Source organism: Aspergillus luchuensis, chromosome 1 (genome assembly GCF_016861625.1).
Source record: "Aspergillus luchuensis IFO 4308 DNA, chromosome 1, nearly complete sequence".
Lineage (NCBI taxonomy): Eukaryota > Fungi > Ascomycota > Eurotiomycetes > Eurotiales > Aspergillaceae > Aspergillus > Aspergillus luchuensis.
Genome location: NC_054849.1, coordinates 1,849,827 through 1,867,956, shown reverse-complemented (window position 1 = coordinate 1,867,956; position 18,130 = coordinate 1,849,827). Strand labels below are relative to the sequence as shown.

The following is an 18,130-nucleotide window of genomic DNA, read 5'->3' as shown; positions in this document are numbered from 1 at the left end:
CGACGATCAACACCATCCATATCGAGTGGTGATGGTTATGCCTCGTGGTACCTTGATATGATTTGGGAGAAAGGAACCTACAAGCTACCAAACATCTCCTGATCCACATGCAGTTCTTCATGGCCAATTATTCTTCAATGATCCTTGTCAAAAAGGCGGATTCTCACTGCCGCCGGAGTAAATCGTATGCTGTTTGCAATACGTCATGGCGAAGTGGTAGCACACGCCATGGACTGGTGAAGTCATCCCACCACCACCCATGGTCTGACAAACCCCGGACCGGCGACCGAACCTGAAGTCCCTTCATTGAGATTCATAGGAAACAGTTCCTTTTTTCTCAAATTCTTGAGTAGCAGTCTAATCACATTATTGAATCCCCTAGACACTGTACTCGATCTATAGTTCTCAATCATCATTGCCGACATGACCACTGACGGTATCCAGCCGTTCCAGCGCCGTTCATCCTTTCATCAGCTGCAGCTCTCGCATCAGTTTGATAGGAACTCCTGGGAAGCTCCTCCATCAAAGGTAAAGTTCTCTTTTGCCTGAACACCCCATGACATCTCTAACCGATGGCATTCCATTAGACTATCTATGCTGGTCTCTCAGTACTGTTCGATGACGATGGAGTCACTGTAGCCCTTGCGATTCGCGATACTACCTATCTTCTCGATTTCCATCAGAAGGACATCGTTCCACAGGGTGGCCGGACCGTCTGTGCTGAAATTACCGACTATGTGCTGAACCAGTTGCGGGAGTATAGTGACGAACGCCTGGAGAAGTTTATCGGGCTGGCAATGCCAACTTCAGTGGCTCGGAAATGCTCCACCCTATGCTCACGTCTCTGGTCGGAGCTGGATGTGATTCCCTTGGTTCTGCCCGAGGAGAGTAATATCGGAGTTGATCACTACGTTGATCATCCTGTCCGGAAGTCTACTGGCTGGGAGCTTAAGAGCATCGACGAACAGGCCGAGTCCATGGGACGCAAGTGTGTCAGGTATGTCTTGCCCAGCTTAAAGCAGTGTGCATGTGCTTACAGCACTCAAGGTTGTTTGGCCCTGAAAACATTCCGTTGTTGCAAGTCGGTTTCTTGGGATTAGTTGAAGTTGACACTGCCTTCCATGTGCGCCTTACAAACCTTGAGGACTTCCAGAAGACAGTCACACAGAGGACCTGGGATGCAGTTAATTACTATGCCGACGATCTCAAGAACAGAGGCACAAAGATTGCCTTCTTTAGTGCCACTCCTCAGGGCGGAGGAGTAGCTCTCATGAGACACGCCCTCGCCAGATTCTCCTACTCGTTGGGAACTGACATCAAGTGGTAAGTCTTTCATCCATATAGCGTTTGATATCGAGTATCTAATAGATCCTCAAATTAGGTATGTCCCCAAACCGCGGCCTGGAGTTTTTCGCATAACCAAGAACAACCATAATATCCTGCAAGGCGTTGCTGCTCCAGATGAGCGCCTGAGCAATGAGGACTGGGATAAGGTTATTGATTGGATCAACGAGAACGCGAAACGATACTGGCTCTCACCCGGCGGTCCTCTGCGGCCTCCTGAGGAGGGAGGAGCCGACGTTATCATCATCGACGATCCGCAAATGCCCGCATTGATTCCCATTGCGAAGAAGCTAGCACCTAACCGACCGGTCATTTTCCGAAGCCATATCCAAATCCGCAGTGACTTGATCGACCAACCTGGCTCCCCACAGGCAGACACCTGGTCGTGGATCTGGAAACAGGTGCAGCAGGCAGATCTGTTTATCAGTCATCCTGTGAGCATCTTCGTGCCGAAAGATGTTCCAGACGAGATGGTGGGCTATATGCCTGCTTCAACTGATTGGTTAGTTCCAAGAGATATCTGCATGATATATCCAGCTGACATTCCGAGTTAGGTTGGATGGTCTTAATAAAAACATGCGTGAAGAGGATGTCGCCTATTACGGCCGTGTCTTCAATTCTGTTTGCAGAAATTCAGGAATGATGACGCTAAACTATCCACATGGTGAGGTCGATTCTAAAGTCACACATGCATGTGCTTCTGTTATTGCGAGAGCGCTAACCACTTAGCAGACGAGTACATTGTTCAAATTGCCCGATTCGACCCTTCCAAGGGTATCTTTGACGTTGTAGATTCATACGCGAAGTTCCATAGACGGTTCACCTCATCTCTACCCGACAGAACGCCGCCCAAACTGCTTATTTGTGGGCACGGCTCCGTTGACGACCCAGATGGCACTGTGATCTACGATTCCGTGCTAGCTCACATTGAGAAAGATCTCCCAGACCTATCTGACAAGATCTGCGTTGTCCGACTTGGACCTTCGGATCAGGTGCTTAACGCACTCCTTTCCAAGGCCAAGGTCGCTCTGCAGCTGTCCACACGTGAAGGGTTCGAAGTCAAGGTATCCGAGGCAATCCACAAGGGTACCCCAGTGATCGCAACCAAGGCTGGCGGAATCCCACTGCAAGTGGCAGATAAGAAGAACGGTTTCCTTGTGGAAGTCGGCGACACAGATGCAGTTGCACAACACCTATTCGAATTGTGCACTGACGACGATCTATACGAGCGGACCAAGAAATTTGCGCTTGAGAACGTCTGCGACGAGGTCAGCACAGTCGGAAACGCCCTGAACTGGCTGTACCTGTCATCCAAGCTCTCCAAAAAGGAGGAAGTCAAACCGCACAAGCAGTGGATCAACGACATGGCGCGCACCGAAGCAGGCCTAGAATACACCAGCAAAGAGAGTCGGCTTAGACGGATCTCACTGTAAGTCTGGCCAACGACCAACGAGCCAGACAATATGAACTATGTATCTAGATTGTTGTTCTTTTTCGATATATCGCGCGCGCACAGAGTTCATAAATAAAATAAAATAAACTAGACCAAGGGGGTATAGTACTAAAACAGTAAACCCGAACACAAACCAATCATAACCATCATCAATGACACTTTCAAAAATTAAGCAATCACCTCCCAACCAACCTATACCTCTCCCTCGCCAACCCCCCCTCGGCCCCCTCAACCCCATACCCCTCCCCAACCTCACCCACAATCCTCGCCGGCGCACCCCCAACAACACACCAACTCGGCACCACCATGCCCCCCGGCACCACCGCCCCATCCAACACATACACGAAATCCTTCAAGATAGCCATACTCCCCACCACCGCATCCTTCCCAATATGCACATGATTCCCCACCGTCGCCGCCTCCACTACCGCCCGCTCGCCCACAAACACATGATCCCCGATCTTGAGCGGATAGAACGAATACACACCCCGGTGTAGTCGCGACGGCGGTCGCAGGATCGCTTGTCGCGAGATGTAACTGTATCGGCCTATTGTAATGGCCACGGAGGGGCTGTTTGGTGCACTGCCGCCGCCGCCGGCGGGGTCGGAGGATGTGGATGTGGATGTGGATGAGGATGAGGAGCGGTAGAGGTCGCCTCGGATGACGGCGTCCGCTTGAATTACTGTCTTGCCGCCGAGGATGATGTGTTGGGTTCCGTGGATTAAGGACCGGCGGGAGATTTTGTTGCCTGTATCCTGAGGTGGTGGAGGGTGGGTTAGTATTGGGGAATGGTTTGTTTGGTTGGTTGTTGTTGTTGGGGTAAAGGGGAAGGGGGAGGGGATGGGGCGTACTGTTTCGATGTATTCACCCTTGGGCGCTTTAGGGGGCATTTTGATGTTCTAGGTTGGTTTTTTATGTTGTAGATTGAGAGGAATTGAGTTGATGGTGAAGGGGGATGATGCTGTTATCGCATTGCTTGGGAGGTGATCTTGGATGCGGTGAGTGGAATTACTGTCGGCAGTTTCACTTGGTGGTGGGCGGTGAGTCGGACCCACTGCGTTTGATTGCTTCGTACAGTACAATAATATGCTTGTCAAAGAGCTCGCTCTATGCAGTATGCATTTGCGATATTGGGATACATTGTTTTGGCTTTGTAGATCTTAATCTTATCATGGTAGAGCAAATGAAGCAGTACTTGTAAAGTAGATCTAGTTAGAGGGTCTTGATCCACTGTTTTCCCGATATGGAGGCTAATTTGGAGCCACAATATGGCCGTCCATATTGACCGGGGCTACTTACTAAAACAAGGAATTGATAATTTTGTAGATTTTATTAGTATGATATGCTAGCGGCTCCAAAAGGTGGGCTGTATATGGAAAAGGTATCGACACCCATCGAACATCCTCGATGCGGCCCACACCTCCCTTCATTAATGTTGCCTCTCAAAGTCGGGGACCGATGGTACTGGGATCATCAAACTCGATGAGTGCACAGTATGTCGAGGATACTGAACCCCACTGAGACTCATATCGAGATCAAACGGCCTTCAGTCACTGTATCGTGATCCCATATAGCATATTTTTACAGTAATCAATCCTATCATCCAGTATATCCATCCATCCACATCGGATTCCAAGCTCATATAACCCCGACACACCTTTTTTTTTTTTTTTTTTTTCGACCATACACCTTATACCTTCCATAGAACCAATTCCGATCCTCAAACCTCCGGCCAAAACATCCCCTCCAGCCAAACAACCTGCCTCCACCACCGCTCACACCTCCCCAGCAACTCCTCCCTCTCACTACCCGCAACACCCGCAGCAACCTCATCCACCAACCCCGCAATCTCATCCACAAAGCGTCCAAACTCCTCACTCGTCCAATTAGGAATAAACTGCACTCTCAACGCACCGCCATCCGCGTCATTACTTCCCTCTCCACCCTTATTTTCCTTCTCCATAATCCCCCTCGCATATCCCCACGCCTTATAATAACACACTTCCGTAGCCCACAACACCACCAACCCCTCCAACAACGTCACGCCGCTCGAGCCCGAGGAAAGGAACAAATCTGTGTATGCGTGCGTCGCTTCGCTAGGGCCGAAGGTGGTCGCGCCCGATGGGGGTACTTGCAGGTCGAGATTGTATTCGGCGGCGACGGTCTCGAAGAAGGTGAGTTCGCGTTGGATGTTGAGGAGGGCGGAGGTGAGGAGGGAGAGGATGCGGGATTCGAGGGGGCCGGGGCTGCTGGCAGTGGTGGTGTAAGGAAGACGGATTTTCGAGAGGAGGAGACCGATGAAGCGGACGTAGGATTGCGCGTAGAGACGGTCTTGTGAGAGCCAGGCTGAGAGGGTGGCTTTGGGGAGGGTGGAGGTGCCGGCGGAGTGGAGGAAGGGGTGGGTGGTTGAGGTGTGGAGGGCGGAGGGGTTGAGGTTGAGGAGGTGGGTTGTTAGGGAGGTCATTTTGGTTGTGAGTGTGGTTGTGAGGTGGTCGGTGGTAAAAGTGGAAGTTGTAGAAGAATTGTTGTTTGTTGTGAGGAGGGGTTTGCGGAAAGATGATGGTGATGATGATGTGGGTGGGGTAAGTATGGGGCTTGTGGAGGGGAGAGATCGGCGGCAGGGATTAGATTAGGGTTGGTTTCTTCAGGAAGGGTCAGGAACAGCATGTAATGTTTACCACGGGAGCTTGTCTTATTCTTGTTATGTGGGGTCACCTCAAGTAGGTTTGTTGTATCTAGAGACTATCTTCGAAGTACTATACTGCGGTAGATTATCTTTATGGGTCGCTAAGGATGGTTAGAGAGTACGAACTATTATCATTCACCGTATCCTATGCGGCATATCTGATGAACCCACCGAAACTAGCACACATTTCTGGATTATTCAGATGCCTTATTCTACAGATTTCGTCGTCAGGCAGTCGATAATTCCTCATGATAAGTATGAACACTAGAGAAGGTAAGAGATGATGTCCGGTAATCTCATATTGGACAGAAATTTCTGGAGAGGACGAGAGGCTAACAATGCATGTACAAGCCCTCATGTCGAAATTTCCTCACCCGCTCCCATAAAGCTGGCGACGAGAGCCTCCATAGTGTACCGCGCATCATTCCCGGCATTGTGCAAGTACCAGCCCCTTATGTCCAGTTTCGCCAGCACGCCTCCCAGCGACCGTACCGAGTCTTCCTTCCGCAGCTTACGGAACATCTGCGCTGTGTCGATCTGGTCACGAAACCCTCCCACGTCAACCCCAACTTGCTTGAGATACTTGACATCTGCTGAAAGGTTATGGCCAACCAGTACGAGCCGACGATTCATTGCATCGTCCAAGCGCAGACTTGATCGCACTACGTCCACCAGATCTCGTTGCAGCACCCATTCGCTCTCTCCAAATTGAAACATGCCAGGACAGCCCGACACAAACTCATGATTCACGATATGGCCGTATTCTCTCACTCGCAGATGCCGGGACTGGATACGGCTCCGCCACTGGTCGCCGTTCACGCCCGGCGGTATTCCCACCAGACTCTGCATGTCCAACACTGACACTCCGACCTCAGTCACCTGGCTATGGCAGCGCTCATTCGACTCTACGTCGATGCTGATAAATACGGGCTCTCTCCAGAATGGATACGGTACTGCCTTAGTAGCATCTAGCGGCTGCACCGTGGGCACTGTACCCGGGGTGTCCCAGTCAACCATATCTGCTGTCCCTTCAATGTCATCCATGGAACGCAAACCAAAGTAGCACTGCATCCGCCGAACCATCTGCTGCATATCAAGCTCTTTCATCGTACGCATCAACTGTTTCTGCTTGGAAGATTTCTTTTTGTTGCGGGTGGCCTCGATAGCGGCTTCCATCATGGTCTCGAAAGCAGCGTATTCCTCATCCGTATCTCCAGAAGGACGGTTGTGCTCCGATGATGGAGTAGGAATTTGTAACTCGAGCTGCTCCTTAGTCTCACGCGTGGTGCTGCGGCCGAGGTAGACAGGCTGAGGATACCCATCTTTGAAAGACAAGACCAGCCCGGCGGACATGTCTGTTGGCAGCGACAACTCACACTTCAGAGCACGATTTATCTCTTCCAAAAAGGAGTCAACTTTATTGGTAGGAGTAAGAAGCACGAATCTAGATCCGAGAGACGCTGGTGCGTGGACAAAATAACTGGCACTTATCAGATCTAGTTGTACAAAGCAATGGATTTGAGCGACTTACATATCCCACGAGCGATTCCAGAATTTACCCGCGTCAAAGAAGCGGCTGGAAACGTCTTGGCTCAAGGATCCTTTCAGATGTCTGTAGGGGTATTTGGCAATAGCCAAAAGGGGGCTAAATTGGCCGTTGGTGGGGAATTCGTGTTCATCTGCCGGGACTGGGGTAGGGAGCTCGGGTGGAGAAGGGAGTTCAAGAGACACAATCTGAGTGGGTTGACTTGTCTGCTGGGTAGTTGTTGCTGACGGCCTGTTTTCCGGGTTCTCAGTAAGCTCTGCCTGAGGGCCTACAATGTTATCATCGGGCCGAACTTCGTTTGCAGGACGGCGGCCGGTGTCCAACTTCAGGAGGTCTTCATCCTGCGCAAAAAGCAGCTTGAGACGTTCTTCGGGACCCATTGCGTAAATGCTAGTGACGAAATCGATATTTGATTTTGTTAGCTAGGAAGGTGTCGATGGGGAAGATCGGGAGCGAGCGAGGAAGAGAGAAGAGGTATTTAAGAAACAGTGCGTTGGCAAACGCGTGCAAACGGTAGTCTCCGCCATGAGCCATGCAGCCTAAAGTGGCAGGCATGAAGAATTCATCTTTCATACGACTTCACCACGCAAATTAGATGATTGAATAAGGAATTCACGTGAATGGACATTTCCAGTGGTCTATGTAGAAGTTATTGTGTTGACGTAGTTGGCGTCTTAATGCGACACTAAATGAGGGTCGTTTACCGAGATCAGCCTCCCGGCGATTTCAATTGTTCGGAGAAGCAACAGTCAACGAGGTCATCCTAGAAGTATTAGTACTAGTAGTTGCGACATATTACCCAGTGAATGACAAACATTTCAGTTGGACATGGCATTGTTTCGGAGCGTTGGCCTACAGAAGCGCACTTCACTCAGTTGTCATGACCTTTCTATGGGCCATTCATAGTCATGACAAATCGCTCTATATCACTGCTGCTATTAAGTGTTTCAAGGAAATTATGCTGGGCTGAGGGAATGCTCTATTCGTTCATTGATTGAGTCAAGATTGTCATCACAACTGCTGCCAATCAATGGCCAAAGATCGCAGCAAATGAAGTTGTTTCCTGAGCATACATACCCAATGTTCGCACTCGTACACAGTAAGGAAAATTTTGGTTATAATAATTACTCAAATCCAGGTTATATAATATACAGGTTAGTCAAGGGAGAGTCTAGACTGTCGAGTACTGTTCGTGTGACTTGGAAGCTCCTGGAACACGAAAGACCTCCGAGCGACTTGTTCCTTCCGGGCAAACACTGACTTGAGACCATGTTCAAAGTTCAGTATGCAATATATCGTGCATACAATGATGAGGCAGGAGAGCACAAATGATACAATGCCAAACAGCAGCATCATATCCTTCCCTGGTGTACGGGCGCGTAAAGACTTTCCACATAGAACAATGATCCGACTCAGTAGGTAGGCCGCAATGCCTAGGCGACAGACCTATTCAAGTTAGCCATTTGGACGTTGTAACTTTGATGTTCCATGACTAACTGCAATAATAGCTGTGGGGACTCTGTATTCACGTCGGACAAAATATGTGCCCATAGTCATCACCAGCAGTGCGGCTGGAATGAGTGCTAAGGTCAGGGAGTACTCAGGCTCCTCAAAGTGGACACCAATGAGGTCATACTGAATGATAAAGCCCACCAGGAAAAAGAAGTCGAATTTTATTAGAACGAGATATGCCTGTCAGAGTTAATCACAAGTTCCCAATAAATTTAGTTCTGCAGGACCTCAAGTACCTCATATCCTCTATATTGTTTTCGACTCTGAAGGCTCCCCTGAACATACTGGTATATAGCCCAAGAAAATTCTCTGTGAACCCAATACGCGATCGGCCACATGAGGAGTGTCGCGATACCGACAGTGATGGGAACCAGAAGCTCAGCAGGCTGGATTTCTTTCCACAAATCTCTGGATATGTCCACCAGTGGTTGATTGTAATAGTCGCGGTCTTCTCCAATAGTCAAGGTGGTCATATGAATAGATATGTACTGCATCACAGAATAGGCGAGTACACATCCATTGCTAATGCAAAGGGCTAGAAGCAAGATGATATTCTTATGATGTACCATGTCAAGACCGAGGAATATTTCGTAAACGACAGCGAACATGATGAGTGCTATGTTGATGGGGACCTGATATGATATGGCGACCTGAATTGGGATTGACCCATGATTGCCACTGAACGAGGTTGTATCTGGAGTGTGGTTTAATTACTGGGGAAGGGATGATATGTTAACAATATTTGAACTCACATGTTCAGCACGATAACAAGCAGTCCTTGCACGAACAATATGCCGCAGAACCATTTTTCGTTCTGCGAAGTTGGCCAGTACATGGCGCCACGGGGCTAATCGCAACTCTGCTGTTCCAGGCTTCGGTATGTACTCTAATCAATGCACCGTTGCAAGCTTGGTATCGGCAGCTTTTAGTATCCCAAGAACATGCGGCGAAGGATTGAGCTATTGAGCTAGGGTAGCTTAAATCCACAAACTATTGTCGAAATTTACGATAGATAGTCAATCCGTTCACTCACAATTGGTGGACCCTTGTCGCATCTTCCAAAATTCAGGTAGCCACTCCGGATGTCTCACTTCTTGCCCAATCAACATTCTAGAGGTATCCACAGAGTGACAAAAATTTTAAAGACTAGGCATACATAAGTTGGTACATTTTGGCCGAATACTTAGTAGCTGAAGAAACAGCGACCGTAAAGCATTGATTCCCTCCAACCAGCTGCGTGTTTGACTGGCCATTAAATTTGATCGATTTTGCATATCAAGCCGGTAGGTCCACGCTCGCACTCATTTTGAATCCTCAATCCTTTATGTAAATGGGTCTATAGGCTACAAAGTTTTCTGCCTTTTGATCCTTACGAATAAGTTTAGAATAGGCTGTGCCGTAAAGCATAGATAGTCGGTACCGAGTCGGGGATCCAGGGTCTTTTGATATGTGGGGCCTTGTGTTGCCTACGAACGGCAGGCGGATTGAAGTTGATCACAAATCCACTATTAGGGGTGCTCTCTGTTCCTGCGCGGGTCCAACCGCCTGGCATCACCACTAACATAGATATGTGTGGCTGCACATTTTAGATGTGGCCAAAAACTTTCTTCCAAACTGAAGACTTCCTACCAAGCCAATCTCATACCAGCAAAACAGAGTATGCGCTCAGGGAGTATCTGTTCATTGGTGCTACCATGTGCTGTCCAACCATCTTGAGAACCTCCAGTGAGGTTGAAGCATTTTCTATCCGTTGTCCTCATATTCAATGAAACAAATGAGCCAGAGAGTCGTTCAAACCTTGGATTTCGTATAGCAAACCCGAAGACTGCGTTTCTCACGTTGATGTTTGAATGAATGTGTACCTCAAGTGGTATGTGGCTCGCGCTCTTAGCAGCTAAGGTTATACCACTCTCGAAGCGCATCTCAATATTCTTGCTTCAAGCCTCCGTATTCGTAGGATCAAACTGGGTGGCTAGTATTCAAATTTTTCTAGATCCATTGCATCTTTGTGCCTGAGACCCGTATGCAAGTCATAAACCGCGCAGCAAAGGGGAGAGCATAGTGCGCTGTGAAAGCTTGTGATTCATAGCAGGCTCAATAGTCTATCATCATTGCACTAGCGTGTAAATTTGAGCATCGCCGGCAAATTCCATCAATGTATTCCAGATATTGTGCTGGAAAAATAGTGGATTTTCCGACATGAGACGGCAGCATACTTTGCCTGTGCCTGTGCCTGACCTGTCAACCTCGGATCAACTATATTCCCGGGCGCGACCCGCGGTGGTTCCAGCCGGAGGGAATCGAAGGCCCGGAACAGGCCAACATCTCCAACTGATTCCAGCGGTGCTCCTCCACTTCAGTCTCCGTCATTGGCATACTTCTATTGCTTCTCATTCTCCCTTACCTCCTCACCTCGTCCTTCGGTTGAACTTTCCCTCCTAGCTCCCCTCTTGTCTCTAACTTATCTTCACCTTAGCTTGCAGGCTCTGGTCTGTCAAGCTCCCTCCATGTAAAAGTGCGGACCAGTCCCTCTTCCTGGCCGCACCCACCCCCATGGTGCCCGCCCATCTCTGACCATTTATCCGCCTATTCCTTCAACGCTCCCTCTGTCGCTCACTCAATCGCTCCATCTATTGCCCCTTCGCATTCGTATACCCTTTCCGTCTACCTGTTGGATGGCATGGCGGACTATCACGACGCCGGTGGGCTAATTCTCGACGGCCCCTTTGATCCCGACGCCCAGGCCACCGTCACCGACTACATTGACTACACTGAATACCTCCCCGCTGACCTTATTCGCTCCCTCATTCTCATTCGCGGCCTCGACGAACGCTACTTGGAAGCTACACAGGGCGTCCATGATCTCACCAAGGCTTATGGCCAGCTGCCCACCCTCCCCTCGGACGTGCGTCCCGACGCGCGTGCTCTGCGCAAAGATATCTCCGAACAACTTGATCGCGCCATCAACGCCCGTGAATCGGCATATGCGGAGGCTTGCCGTCTATACGATGTCATTGATCGCCACTTCAATCGGCTAGACAGCATCAAACAAAAGCTCGAAGCTCTCCCCAAGCCCGCGTCGCGCGAACCCACTCCTCCTCCCGCGCCGCCCGTCACATCAACCAAAAGAAGCCGCTCGACCAAGAAAACAGAGGAAGTTTCTGGCCCGCCCACCACGACGCGCATCACGTTGCGCCTGGATGGCCACGATACTGCTCGCGCGACAACTGTGCAGAAGTCGCGCACACGTCGATCTCTCATCTCTGCCGAGCATCTGGCCGATTTGCACCCCGATTCGCCTATTGCCAGCACAGAGCATTCTGATGTGGAGCCGGATAGCAAAGTAACACCCTCAGAGTCACCTCCGGAGCCGGCAGCAGCGCCCGCCAAGAAGGAGAAGGGCCGTCGGCGATCGCGGACTTCTGGATTGGCTTCGACCGGTGCTCAAGGCCCTTCTGCTCCAGCAATATCGACTAGCAATGCGTTAGCGATGCTTAAGCCACCTCCTGACGACGCCAAACCTGGAAGTGAGGACATGCCATGGTTACGTTTGACTGAGTGGGAAATGACAAAACTGCGGAAGAAGATGAAGAAGAATGCCGTTTGGCAGCCCAGCGAGGTCATGATTCATCGCGAGCTGGCCTTGCGCGGCCGTGGCTGGGAGGCTTACCGGGCAGCGAAAGCGCAGGCCGAGGCCACTGGTGCTGAATTCTTGGACTGTGACGACATAATGAACACGTACGTTCCGGGCAAGCTGACCAAACGCAGCGAGGCTACCGGCGATACCGAGGGCACGTTCGAGACCAAGCTTAGCAACCGTGGTATGAAGCTGAACGAGGCCAAGAAGCTTAAACGGGAGAACCAGGCCCGAGAGCAGGCGGCAGCCGCAGCCGCAGCCGCCGCCGCCGCTGCAGCACAAGAACAAACAGCCAAGGATGGAGTGCAGCCAGCAGTGGCTCCCAGTAATTTACCCACAGCCAGTGTTCCAGAAGTCCCAGCTGTGAGCAAGCCCACTCGTGCAGGGAAAAAGAGGAAACTCGAAGAGGTGACACCCCCAGAGGTTCCCCCCATTCCTTCAGCTCCCGTCCCCTCCACATCTTCTGCCCCATCTGCTTCTGCTGCTCCCTCCACGTCTGATGGTACCTCCAATGTTGAACCCTCCGCACCCGACGGTCCTTCTGCTTCTACACCCTCTGTTCCTCCTACTGCTACCTCCGCTACTTCCCCTGTTCCTACTGCCCCCGCTGTCTCCGCTGCTCCTACTGCGCCTGTGGAAATTGAAACCCGTCCTTCGCTGCGAAGCGCGACTAAACGCCGCCGAACTAGCAAAGGATCCCCCACACCCGTTGATCCAAACATCGTCATCCCTGAAGAAGCACCTACAACTGCAGCACCAGCTCCTACAGCTGTAGAAACCTCCGAGTCGCAGAAGCCTTCCTTACCGCCGTCTCCAATTGGACCCAAGCGCGCCATCGCACAACCCACGATCACAGCCGCAAAAGCGGCTACGCCAACCCCCCCGGTTACCCGACCCCCATCTCGCCGCTCGGCTGCTTTATCATTAGAACCAACCACCAATGCCAGCGCCGTTGCGCCTTCTACCAAGCGCGAACTACGTCAGAAAAGCGCCACACCTGCTCGGAAGACTCCTGTGCCAGAAACTGCTCGAGCTGCCAGTGTGAGTGCTCCCAATCGCAGGCGTAAGCGCCCCGCACCCGGTCCTGTGTCTTCAGGTCAAGATGGTGGTGCAGCGGTTAGCTACGGTCGCCGCAAAGCGAAGCCCGGCAAGAAGCGGATTGGGACGCGTGAGGTTGGCCTAAAAGATGGTACTCTGGCACGCGAGGACATTCGAATCGACGAGGATGGAGTCCTCGAAGAGATCGACCCGAACGAACCACGGTATTGTCTGTGTGGAGACGTGAGTTTCGGGACGATGATCTGCTGTGAAAATCAAGAGGTATGTGTTCTATAATTCTACTTTGATGGCGCCGCTAACATGAGTAGTGTGACCGAGAATGGTTTCATCTTGACTGTGTCGGGCTGTCCGAGGTGCCAAGTCGTACGGCCAAATGGTACTGTCCGGATTGTCGGGTAAAGTTCAACAAGGGCGCAGATGGAATAGTGAAAAACAATCCGCGGAGATGAAGCTATACCATACTGACTGGACAACTCTCCGATTTCGAATGGGTGGTGGATATTCATGAGACCACGATTAGGCGCTTGGGCAAATTGTTGCATAGGGCTTGATTTTGCTCTCTACTTTGTTCTCTTGATTGCAGCGTGGCGAATATTTTATGGAGTAAAACCCCCTTTGTTGATTAATTATATTTATCATAAGAGCTAGTTCGGAACCTGGTGATGGCGCTACACTAAGAGAATAATGCATTTGATAACTTTTCTACTCGTGCACGTGAAGCAAATCAATATAGTAAACGTCTCACAGCCTATTAAGAACAACCACCACCAACTCAGTAACAAATAAAAATACTGTACTAAGCCAGACCATTCAATCCAAACTTCCACCTTATACTTACCTCCCCTCCCCACCCCTACTGACTGCAAGTTTCTCTTTGAGTTGTGTTGGTGCGATTTCTAATGTGGCCTTTTTTTAAATCTGATTATGTCTTCAGATGATGATCGGCTGCTGCGTCATGCTTGGAGCGAGTTCTTGGTAGCAAAAGTATGGGTTTATCCACGCCGATGTGCTCCGGGCTCTCAAAGATAATATCCGTCCTCGAATCGGTGCTGTTTGTCCACCAACCAGCATGTCTTTATCCGGAATGTAGCGTGGGGGTTCCATACTTCGGTCTATCAATAACCCACCCAGGTCGGACTTCGCTCCGAACGCCGACACCCCACTGGTTTCAATTTTACTGCACATACACACACACACGTCTCTGAAATCCTTCTATTCACAAGTCATAGTTAATCTATATGATACAATGGACTAAGCAATATCCGGCAGCGACTTCTCAACCTCCATGGCATCCTTGATCTTCTCTGCCACTGCCTCCGCCTGCTCGGCACTCAAGCGAGCCAACGGCCGACGTGGGAATCCACCATATCCGTAGTAGCTCTGAATGGCACTCTTCGTACCGGGGATAGCCGCCTTAGTGAGAACCCAGTCGGCCTTACTCAACAGCTCCTGGGCCTCCATGGCCTCTGTGAAGCGACCCGCGCTCCAGAGGTTGAAGATCTGCACACACAGCTTGGGGATGACGTTCGCACCACCCGCCAGGATCGCGGAACCTCCGGACGCCAGCGTCTGCAGGGAGAAATCCGCAATACCTCCGAATGCAACGTACGGGTGGACCGCCTCTGTCTTTGTGCTGGGGAACTTGCGCTGGGCCGGAGCCAAAGGCGACGAGGGAGTAATGGCGTGCAGAGCGGAAGCAACACGGGTCAACTTGCCCGTGTTGGCGCAGGTGAACTTTGTGCCTACGATGTTGGGGTGCTGAGAGATGCGGATGATGAGGTCGGAGTCCATGTCAATTCCTGCCACGGCACCGGGGTAGTTGTAGAGGATGAGAGGGATGGGGGAGCCGTCGGCGACGCTGGTGAAGAATTCGTAGAGGGTCTGGTCGTTGCCGGTGGCGTAGCGGTAGTAGCTGGGGGGAACGATCAGGGCGTACTCGGCTCCGGCCTCGTAGGATTCCTTGCAGAGCTCGATGGTACCGCGGATGGATTGTTCGCTGGCACCTGCGATGACGGGGACATTGGAGAAGCCGGCTTCAACGAGTGCGGACCGGGTCTCGTTGATCACGGTCTTGCGCTCGGCCCGGGTGAGGTGTACAGCTTCGCCGTTGGAGCCCATGCAAACGAGACCAACGAGACCGGCTTTGGCGAGGCGAACGGCATGCTTGCGGATGGTAGGGACGTCGAGCTCTTCGGTTGAGGGGTCGAAGAAGGTCATGGTTGGAGCGTAGACTCCGGGGCGGAGCGGGGTAAAAGACATTCTGTAGGTCGCTGTTAGTTGTAAACTTGGGTTCAGAGGGTGTGGCAGATGTACTTGACTTGTCTATAAGGTATATGTGACTAAGAACTTTTCAATTTATGGGATATGTGTGTTGCGAAGCTGTAGTTGGCGTTGCGCATCATTTAATGGACTTATATAGTAGACCACCCCTCATGTTTACCCCGCGTGCCCTGCCGTACCGTTTCGGTATCATCCCACGTCTCCACCGTTTCGGACAAATTTATCCACCAATAAGCATGAGCCGGTAGTAAACTTGCCTCTTTCGTCCGTATCAAACGCCGACAGCAGCTGTCATACAGTGAGAAAAGTACCAGCAAGGCTGCATGAGTACTAAGTGAAGAGGGGTTTTTGAGCGGGCAGTATAGTAGCATCAATTGAGAGCAGCTCGTAAGGTACTGTTAGACACAAGAGACATCAGATTGACTGTATCATGTCCTGTATATCTTCCACCATTGATGCAATTCCATACCACTTATAGCTCAACCAGCCATCGGTTAATGACCCCGCAAAACCCGGTCCAGCAGGATCTCTTATATGACCGCCAACCCACTGAGCAACAAAATTATTTTCTCTTTTCTTGTCATATTCTTTCCCTACATTTTCTTATCTTTAGACAATTCACACCACAGCAATCACAATGGCTCCCCCAGCTGTGTTGATGGTAAGTTATCCCTCCCATTTCACGCGTATCCCCACTAACCAACAACGCAGGTAGGAACAGGCGAGTACACGACCGGCTACGTCGGCGGTACAGCCTCGACCTCCGACAAGAAAGTGGGTGTCGTGGGCTTGACGCTCTTCGACTTGCGTCGTCGCGGCAAAGTCGGCGATTTGAGCATGGTGGGTGTATCTGGATCCAAATTCCCCGGAATCCGTAAGTCTCACCTTTGTTCCCTTTCGTACTCCGCAATTCGCCAAACTGACTGAGAGAAACCCAGGCGCACATCTGCAGAAGAATATCTCCGAAGTCTACAACGGCCTTGATGTCTCTTTCACCTCCTTCCCCGCCGACAACACCTCCGACCCAGAAGCCTACAAAGCCGCCATTGACGCCCTCCCCGCCGGCTCTGCAATCACCATTTTCACTCCCGACCCCACCCATTATCCCATCGCTTTGTACGCCATTCAGCGCAAGATCCACGTTCTCATCACCAAGCCTGCGACCAAGCTCCTCTCCGACCACCTCGACCTGCTCGCTGAGTCTCGCAAGCACAATGTAGTTGTGTACATTGAGCACCACAAGCGCTTCGACCCGGCCTACAGTGACGCTCGTGCTAAGGCTGCCAAGCTCGGCGACTTCAACTACTTTTACAGCTACATGAGTCAGCCTAAGAGCCAGCTGGAGACGTTCAAGGCTTGGGCTGGCAAGGACTCGGATATCTCTTATTATTTGAACAGCCACCACGTGGACGTTAATGAGAGCATGGTGCCGGACTATGTCCCCGTGAAGGTAACGGCTAGTGCGGCTACGGGAACTGCTGTCGAGCTGGGCTGTGCCCATGAGACGGAGGACACGATTACTTTGCTCGTGGAATGGAAGAAGAAGGATGGGTCAAGAATGGCTACGGGTGTTTACACATCTAGTTGGACCGCGCCACAGAGGGCCGGTGTACACTCTAACCAATACTTCCATTGTAAGTCGCTCCGTGGGGTTGGTGTATAGCCTTGGAGAATGGGCGGTGCTAACAAGTGCAGATATGGGATCGAAGGGTGAAATTCGTGTTAATCAGGCTAAACGTGGCTATGATGTTGCCGAGGATGAGGCTGGATTGTCTTGGATTAACCCGTAAGTTTCTACATTTGGCGTTAACTGGCTTGTTGTGCTGACTGACAGTTGCGCAGGTTCTATATGAAGTACGCACCCGACGAGGAGGGTAACTTCGGTGGTCAGACTGGCTACGGATACATCAGTTTCGAGAAGTTCATTGATGCCGTCACAGCTGTTAATGAGGGACGGTTGACGCTTGATCAGCTGGATGCCAGGCCGATCCCGACTTTGAAGAACACGATTGCCACAACGGCAATCCTGCATGCAGGACGCATTTCCTTGGATGAGAAGCGGTCGGTGGAGATCGTGACTGAGGATGGAAAGTGGGAGCTGAAGTAGATACCTTTAGAGACACTTGTATGTAATTACTCTGTTATGTATGGCTGTATGAACGTTTATGATTCTGGTCCATCTGTTGCGGTGAACATGCAGGTTTGCGACAACTGTTCCTCGGAAGCTTATTGCGGCAACTATGCTAACCCCTTGGCCTTGAGGCTTGAGAAAGGGGCTTTGAACATTTCGGATAGCCCGGTTTGAAGGGGATCATTATCCCCCGTTACAGGATTCTCTCTTTGTTCAGGCGGCAGCGATTGAGGCTGTGACCCGGAAAGTCGCACAGACTTACGCTACGACTAAGCACTAATTCAGTGAGTACATCATTGACACAAATCCCAATCACAAGCAGAGCATTCGAATCTCCAATGTGTCTATTTAGCAACTGCCGATCACACGAGGCATAATTGCATTGTGGTTGACAACGAATTCCTGCCTGGCCAACTGGCACTGACAAAGTGGGCCAGACCGTGAAGGATTGGCAACCCCACGGGGGCGGGAAGAAGATGGAG

General features: G+C 50.9%; 8 protein-coding genes across 8 annotated transcripts; 3 read left to right on the top strand and 5 right to left on the bottom strand.

Moving 5' to 3' along the window:
- Positions 1 to 423: 423 nt before the first annotated feature.
- ccg9 (putative trehalose synthase (Ccg-9)) lies at positions 424 to 2,777 on the top strand (the record flags this gene model as incomplete). Its single annotated transcript, XM_041689501.1, has 6 exons — positions 424 to 528; positions 588 to 997; positions 1,048 to 1,323; positions 1,382 to 1,846; positions 1,899 to 2,008; positions 2,077 to 2,777. 6 exons carry the CDS (start codon positions 424 to 426, stop codon positions 2,775 to 2,777), a joined length of 2,067 nt encoding a protein of 688 aa, XP_041537366.1.
- Positions 2,778 to 2,973: 196 nt separating this feature from the next.
- Positions 2,974 to 3,687, bottom strand: AKAW2_10645S (uncharacterized protein; the record flags this gene model as incomplete). Its single annotated transcript, XM_041689490.1, has 3 exons — positions 2,974 to 2,995; positions 3,140 to 3,552; positions 3,649 to 3,687. The coding sequence occupies 3 exons, from the start codon at positions 3,685 to 3,687 to the stop codon at positions 2,974 to 2,976; spliced, it is 474 nt and encodes a 157-aa protein (XP_041537365.1).
- Positions 3,688 to 4,517: 830 nt separating this feature from the next.
- AKAW2_10644S (putative transcription regulator PAB1642) lies at positions 4,518 to 5,261 on the bottom strand (the record flags this gene model as incomplete). Its single annotated transcript, XM_041689479.1, has 1 exon — positions 4,518 to 5,261. The coding sequence occupies one exon, from the start codon at positions 5,259 to 5,261 to the stop codon at positions 4,518 to 4,520; it is 744 nt and encodes a 247-aa protein (XP_041537364.1).
- A 576-nt stretch (positions 5,262 to 5,837) lies between these two features.
- On the bottom strand, positions 5,838 to 7,409 carry AKAW2_10643S (uncharacterized protein; the record flags this gene model as incomplete). Its single annotated transcript, XM_041689468.1, has 2 exons — positions 5,838 to 6,963; positions 7,015 to 7,409. The coding sequence occupies 2 exons, from the start codon at positions 7,407 to 7,409 to the stop codon at positions 5,838 to 5,840; spliced, it is 1,521 nt and encodes a 506-aa protein (XP_041537363.1).
- Positions 7,410 to 8,184: 775 nt separating this feature from the next.
- AKAW2_10642S (uncharacterized protein) lies at positions 8,185 to 9,149 on the bottom strand (the record flags this gene model as incomplete). Its single annotated transcript, XM_041689457.1, has 3 exons — positions 8,185 to 8,475; positions 8,527 to 8,721; positions 8,778 to 9,149. 3 exons carry the CDS (start codon positions 9,147 to 9,149, stop codon positions 8,185 to 8,187), a joined length of 858 nt encoding a protein of 285 aa, XP_041537362.1.
- Positions 9,150 to 11,221: 2,072 nt separating this feature from the next.
- AKAW2_10641A (putative PHD finger domain protein) lies at positions 11,222 to 13,686 on the top strand (the record flags this gene model as incomplete). The annotated part of the gene is made up of 2 exons (XM_041689446.1): positions 11,222 to 13,498; positions 13,546 to 13,686. The coding sequence occupies 2 exons, from the start codon at positions 11,222 to 11,224 to the stop codon at positions 13,684 to 13,686; spliced, it is 2,418 nt and encodes an 805-aa protein (XP_041537361.1).
- Positions 13,687 to 14,488: 802 nt separating this feature from the next.
- On the bottom strand, positions 14,489 to 15,496 carry AKAW2_10640S (dihydrodipicolinate synthase family protein; the record flags this gene model as incomplete). Its single annotated transcript, XM_041689435.1, has 1 exon — positions 14,489 to 15,496. The coding sequence occupies one exon, from the start codon at positions 15,494 to 15,496 to the stop codon at positions 14,489 to 14,491; it is 1,008 nt and encodes a 335-aa protein (XP_041537360.1).
- A 658-nt stretch (positions 15,497 to 16,154) lies between these two features.
- On the top strand, positions 16,155 to 17,624 carry AKAW2_10639A (Gfo/Idh/MocA family protein; the record flags this gene model as incomplete). The annotated part of the gene is made up of 5 exons (XM_041689423.1): positions 16,155 to 16,178; positions 16,229 to 16,391; positions 16,456 to 17,151; positions 17,213 to 17,303; positions 17,360 to 17,624. The coding sequence occupies 5 exons, from the start codon at positions 16,155 to 16,157 to the stop codon at positions 17,622 to 17,624; spliced, it is 1,239 nt and encodes a 412-aa protein (XP_041537359.1).
- Positions 17,625 to 18,130: the final 506 nt, after the last annotated feature.